This window comes from Littorina saxatilis, linkage group LG5 (assembly GCF_037325665.1).
Source record: "Littorina saxatilis isolate snail1 linkage group LG5, US_GU_Lsax_2.0, whole genome shotgun sequence".
Taxonomy (NCBI): Eukaryota; Metazoa; Mollusca; class Gastropoda; order Littorinimorpha; family Littorinidae; genus Littorina; species Littorina saxatilis.
The window spans coordinates 4052246-4059417 of NC_090249.1; the positions used below are offsets into that span (position 1 = coordinate 4052246).

The 7172-nt window shown below is 45.9% G+C and overlaps 1 protein-coding gene across 12 annotated transcripts in view; it reads right to left on the bottom strand.

Annotated features, from left to right (window-relative positions):
• Positions 1-7172, bottom strand: part of LOC138966114 (serine-rich adhesin for platelets-like) — a 106922-nt gene that overhangs the window by 32286 nt on the left and 67464 nt on the right. For all 12 annotated transcript variants that reach the window (XM_070338208.1, XM_070338205.1, XM_070338206.1 and 9 more), the window contains one exon: positions 284-1653. In XM_070338208.1, coding sequence (XP_070194309.1) covers positions 284-1653 — 1370 coding nt within the window. The remainder of the gene's footprint in view (positions 1-283; positions 1654-7172) is intronic.

Consider the following 7172-nt stretch of genomic DNA (forward strand, 5'->3'; position numbering starts at 1 on the left):
GTTACAAAAAGGGATGCACTGTCTCTAAAAATCAAGCAGAACAATCATGCACCACTGCGTGCTCTCAGTGACACATTTAAAGTTATATTCCACCAACAAAGTATAAATGTATACCATGTATATCATATTAAAGAAATACTGCACACAGATGGACATGCACTCAAAAAGAAGGACACACACACACACACACACAAACACACACACACACAACACACACACACACACACAACACACACACATACAAAAAAGAGAGAAAAAAAAAGAAAAAAAAACTAAAACACACCTGGTTATCAGTGATGGTGAAACCAGTGGGCAGGTGGGGTTGCAGAAGGTAAGGCTCAATCACACTGTGTTCCCCGACACCCACCGTCTTCACTCGTGACGGTTTGGGCATCGTGGGGGGTGGGCTCTTCACCATGGGAGAGCGGGGGGACGAGGCCAGGGGGGCGAACGGTGAGGAGGCAGTGGGGTAGGCGAAAGCTTGGGGGGACACAGACGAGGAATCCACACGGTCCTCACCCACACCCACACTGCGGACGCTGGCGGACGTCCCCGACGATTTGGCCTTCAGCTGTAGCGCCAGCAGTCGCTTCTCTTCCTTCAGTACGCTGATGCGAACTTGCAGGATAGGGATGGCCTTGACCTGCTCCTCAAGGTCACGCATGCGCTGCAAGGAAACAGCCATGGCTTCGCGGATGGCTGCCAGCGAGGCCTTGCCAATGGTGGTGTCGGGAGACATGGGGGAGGAGGGGGACTCTCTCCCATCCTGCTCTCCCTGGGGAAAGTGTGTCGCCATGGTAGCGGCAAGCCTCTCCGACGTCATGGCTGTGGCTGAGGTGGTGGGGCGAAACTCTGAGCGCCTCATCTGAGCGGTAGCCATCTCCAAGGGCTGAGAATTGAGCATACCGCTGGCGTGCGAGGTGTACTGACCCCCTCCCACCTGCTCACTGGACACGGTGGACACGGACGACAGCGACGACAGAGAATCAGTGCGCCCTGACGTTGACAGCGACGTGGCGAAATGTGACGACTCGTCCCCGTTGCTGTGGTGAGAGTGGTGCAGGCTGGACCGGCGAGGAGGAGGGGCAGGGGCCTGAGCGGAGGCAAAGGCGTGGTAGCGTTGCTGCTGGGGATGAGAGTTGAGGGAGGACGCCGAGGCGGGGCTGACAGGGCTGTAGCTGTATCCGTCCTCGCTGTCGGAACTCATGTAGCGCTGACCACGGCCCGGCTCCTTGCCCTGCTGGACAGTGTGGATGGACGCCAGGGTCGCGTTGACGGAGGAGTCAATGTCTCGCAGCACCTGGTGCGTGGCCGACTGCTCGTACTGCACCATGTTGATGAGGCGCGACGCCTCCGTCGAGTGGACCACGTCTGGGGGAGGGGTGGGAGCCAGGCTCAGGGTGGCCGTGGCGTAGTCACCGTGACCACCGTGCTGCTGGTGCAGCATCACCTCCATGGACTTGCGAAGTTTCCGTTTGGTGCGCTGGATGCGCTTGAGGTTAGACAGGGTGGAGCCGTCAGCCACATTCTTGCAGAAGTTGAGGAAGTCCAGGTCGATGTGGTAGCCGTAGGGACAACAGTTGCACTTGCCGTCCACGTAGGAGACAGGCTGCGCTGCCGGCACAGACTCTATACCTCCCTGCATCCTCTCATCTGCACACACAAAATAACTGGTACTTAATACACGTCGCTTCTTTCACAGTTACGTGATCTATTCACAACTATTAATCATGCAGTGCGCTGCGTGATCTATTCACAACCATTAATCATGCAGTGCGCTACGTGATCTATTCACAACTATTAATCATGCAGTGCGCTACGTGATCTATTCACAACCATTAATCATGCAGTGCGCTACGTGATCTATTCACAACCATTAATCATGCAGTGCGCTGCGTGATCTATTCACAACCATTAATCATGCAGTGCGCTGCGTGATCTATTCACAACCATTAATCATGCAGTGCGCTGCGTGATCTATTCACAACCATTAATCATGCAGTGCGCTGCGTGATATATTCACAACCATTAATCATGCAGTGCACTGCGTGATCTATTCACAACCATTAATCATGCAGTGCGCTGCGTGATCTATTCACAACCATTAATCATGCAGTGCGCTGCGTGATCTATTCACAACCATTAATCATGCAGTGCGCTACGTGATCTATTCACAACCATTAATCATGCAGTGCGCTACGTGATCTATTCACAACCATTAATCATGCAGTGCGCTGCGTGATCTATTCACAACCATTAATCATGCAGTGCGCTGCGTGATCTATTCACAACCATTAATCATGCAGTGCGCTGCGTGATCTATTCACAACCATTAATCATGCAGTGCGCTGCGTGATCTATTCACAACCATTAATCATGCAGTGCGCTGCGTGATCTATTCACAACCATTAATCATGCAGTGCGCTGCGTGATCTATTCACAACCATTAATCATGCAGTGCGCTACGTGATCTATTCACAACCATTAATCATGCAGTGCGCTGCGTGATCTATTCACAACCATTAATCATGCAGTGCGCTACGTGATCTATTCACAACCATTAATCATGCAGTGCGCTGCGTGATCTATTCACAACCATTAATCATGCAGTGCGCTGCGTGATCTATTCACAACCATTAATCATGCAGTGCGCTGCGTGATCTATTCACAACCATTAATCATGCAGTGCGCTGCGTGATCTATTCACAACCATTAATCATGCAGTGCGCTACGTGATCTATTCACAACCATTAATCATGCAGTGCGCTACGTGATCTATTCACAACCATTAATCATGCAGTGCGCTGCGTGATCTATTCACAACCATTAATCATGCAGTGCGCTACGTGATCTATTCACAACCATTAATCATGCAGTGCGCTACGTGATCTATTCACAACCATTAATCATGCAGTGCGCTGCGTGATCTATTCACAACCATTAATCATGCAGTGCGCTGCGTGATCTATTCACAACCATTAATCATGCAGTGCGCTGCGTGATCTATTCACAACCATTAATCATGCAGTGCGCTACGTGATCTATTCACAACCATTAATCATGCAGTGCGCTACGTGATCTATTCACAACCATTAATCATGCAGTGCGCTACGTGATCTATTCACAACCATTAATCATGCAGTGCGCTACGTGATCTATTCACAACCATTAATCATGCAGTGCGCTGCGTGATCTATTCACAACCATTAATCATGCAGTGCGCTACGTGATCTATTCACAACCATTAATCATGCAGTGCGCTGCGTGATCTATTCACAACCATTAATCATGCAGTGCGCTACGTGATCTATTCACAACCATTAATCATGCAGTGCGCTGCGTGATCTATTCACAACCATTAATCATGCAGTGCGCTACGTGATCTATTCACAACCATTAATCATGCAGTGCGCTGCGTGATCTATTCACAACCATTAATCATGCAGTGCGCTACGTGATCTATTCACAACCATTAATCATGCAGTGCGCTGCGTGATCTATTCACAACCATTAATCATGCAGTGCGCTGCGTGATCTATTCACAACCATTAATCATGCAGTGCGCTGCGTGATCTATTCACAACCATTAATCATGCAGTGCGCTGCGTGATCTATTCACAACCATTAATCATGCAGTGCGCTACGTGATCTATTCACAACCATTAATCATGCAGTGCGCTACGTGATCTATTCACAACCATTAATCATGCAGTGCGCTGCGTGATCTATTCACAACCATTAATCATGCAGTGCGCTACGTGATCTATTCACAACCATTAATCATGCAGTGCGCTACGTGATCTATTCACAACCATTAATCATGCAGTGCGCTGCGTGATCTATTCACAACCATTAATCATGCAGTGCGCTGCGTGATCTATTCACAACCATTAATCATGCAGTGCGCTGCGTGATCTATTCACAACCATTAATCATGCAGTGCGCTACGTGATCTATTCACAACCATTAATCATGCAGTGCGCTGCTGGATCTAACGCCTCACAACTGATTGTGTACACAACTGCCCTATTATAGTGTCCCTTTACTGCCCTGCAAAATGAAAAGCTGATAAAGTAAGATGCCCTGAAAGGAATATAATTAATTATTTTATTAATTAAACAGGCAAACCAGCGAAACACCGAGAGGCATAACTCAGTAAAAATACAATCAAACAGCAGCTCATACTTTTCCAGGAACATTCATGGCAAAAACTCACATTTCAAGATAAAAGAAATCTGTACAAAGAAACGCTGTTATGTATACAATGTACAAATACTAGTCTGTGTATATGAACTGCAGCTGCCCAAAATGCGTATATAGAGGTAAATACATGCTTCATATCTGCAACTCCCAGAATGACAGTGACAATGGCATGCATAATCTTTAAATATATGCACCAACACAGTCATTCTTTCTCAGGCAGACAATACAACAAAAAAGATTGACACACAAGCGCACATAAACATATTCCACTGATAAACTTTAATACAGTAAAAGAACAAAAAAAAATTTTTTTTTTTTTTAAACTGCAGCAAATTCATCTGACAAGACTTAACTTCCTCCAATTAATCATACTTACCCATGGCTACAGGGCAATGAATCAATCAATGAAAGGAAGGTACAGCTTATCACCTCCACCACTGCAGCCAGTGCTTTGTGCCCTTACATGCCCTAGTCCAACATTCACCCATGAGGAAGCCAGACCAATGTTAGTCACACAGACTGTTCTTCTAACCTACAGATCAAAATGACAGAGGTAATTTGTGCACAGTGACTAGTACTACCAGTGTAAAGGAGACAAAGCTAACAAATGTTCTTCTAGTATCTTGCCCAACAACGCACACAGTGGATACATTATCATCTTGTTTTTGTAAGTGAAAAATGATCGTCATTGACTTTTGACTTGACCTCACAGGCTGTGCTCATCAGTGACATACACTATGCATCACAGGCATTCAATGGGTTTGAACAAATGCTCCTTGTGGTAAGCATATGCTTCTTGTTGCCTTGGATTCTTTCTCCCCCACCTCTCATGACACCCACACAAGCACACTGTACTGCTACACCACCACAGGCATTTCTCAATGAGAATCATGCCCCCTCCCCCTTTATCAGCACTCTCAAAGACACACACACACACACACATTTCCTTCTGGTGAAATATATACCATTTTCTTCCTCTACTCCACTCTCACCAATAAACAGAGGCAGACAGACAGATTGACAGACATGCATGCACACAAATACACACATTCATCCTATGGCAACCCCCCCCCCCCACCCCCCCCAAAAAAACCACCTCAAACACTGACACAGAACAAGAAGGGCAAAGCCCATACGACTCACATGCTTGACCTTGACATGACCTTGACCTTCAGGATCAAGGTCAAATAACTAAACCTAGCAATGACATCATACACTAAGAACTGCTTTACACATTTTTCCTACCAAAATACATGTGACCTTGACCCAAGGTCAAGGTCATCCAACACAAAGCTGTTAATTCAAGACATAGGAAGTACAATGGTGCTTATTGGCTCTTTCTACCATGAGATATGGTCACTTTTAGTGGTTCACTACCTTATTTTGGTCACATTTCATAAGGGTCAAAGTGACCTTGACCTTGATCATATGTGACCAAATGTGTCTCATGATGAAAGCATAACATGTGCCCCACATAATTTTTAAGTTTGAAACAGTTATCTTCCATAGTTCAGGGTCAAGGTCACTTCAAAATATGTATACAATCCAACTTTGAAGAGCTCCTGTGACCTTGACCTTGAAACAAGGTAAACCAAACTGGTATCAAAAGATGGGGCTTACTTTGCCCTATATATCATATATAGGTGAGGTATTGAATCTCAAAAACTTCAGAGAAAATGGAAAAAATGTGAAAAATAGCTGTTTTTTAGGCAACATTTATGGCCCCTGCGACCTTGACCTTGAAGCAAGGTCAAGATGCTATGTATGTTTTTTGGGGCCTTGTCATCATACACCATCTTGCCAAATTTGGTACTGATAGACTGAATAGTGTCCAAGAAATATCCAACGTTAAAGTTTTCCGGACGGACGTCCAGACGGACGTCCGGACGTCTGTCCGGACGGACGGACGACTCGGGTGAGTACATAGACTCACTTTTGCTTCGCATGTGAGTCAAAAACAGAGGGACTCGGACATTCAGAGATACTTAAGTATAAAAAAAATAATCGTGCTCTTATCAGTTTATTAATATTCTGATCTTTTTTATTTGACTAAATCTCATTTGAATAAACACGCACACACGCACTCACACACACCGTCACAAACACACACACGCACTCACACACACCGTCACAACTTGAACACACACACACACGCACTCACACACACCGTCACAAACACACACACACATACACACTGCACATCCCTAGGCAGATTTGAGGTGCTACATGATGGCTTAAAACGAGAAAGAAAGTTTCTTTATTCCCGGTTTCACTTGTGAGGGTGAATGAGGTGCCTGCAGTGACCGTGGCGAGTGTACCGGTCACGGTCAACAGCCGTGAAATCAGCCAAGTAAGAGAGGGCGGTTTGGGGAGATAAGGACGGGTCAGGAATGAACTACTGGGGGTGAAGAGGTAAGTGTATTACAATGCTGTCTGACTGACTAACACTGGTTGGAATTAAGCATCACCTAATGGACTCTTTCGACATGGGGTCTCTACTGAAATCTTCTTCAACATTCACCATTTTAGCGTTGATGTGTACATGCCTGTCTTTTTTGGTCTTTTTTTTATATTTTTTACATGCCTGTCTTCTATCCCAGACTCTTGGGCAGTCACATGCCGTCTTTGAGGGAGTCTCCTCTGAGAAAAAGCCCAAGTCTTTGTTGAGGAATTGAAGCACATGTGTGAACCCTACCATACCTCCCTCCTCCTCCCCGGAAGATCCTTCAATGGAAGGAAGATAAAGATACATGTGTCTGCGCTCTCCTAACCGCCTCCTCCCTTCAAATAGAGAGAAGACGAAGAAACACATCCATAACATCAAACACATATTCATGTAAATGTGGTTTCATACACACACATGCAAACATGTTCAAAGAGACTAAGAATCGACAGAAGCTTCTACAAAGAATCGACAGAAGCTTCTACAAAGAATCGGCAGAAGCTTCTACAAAGAATCGGCAGAAGCT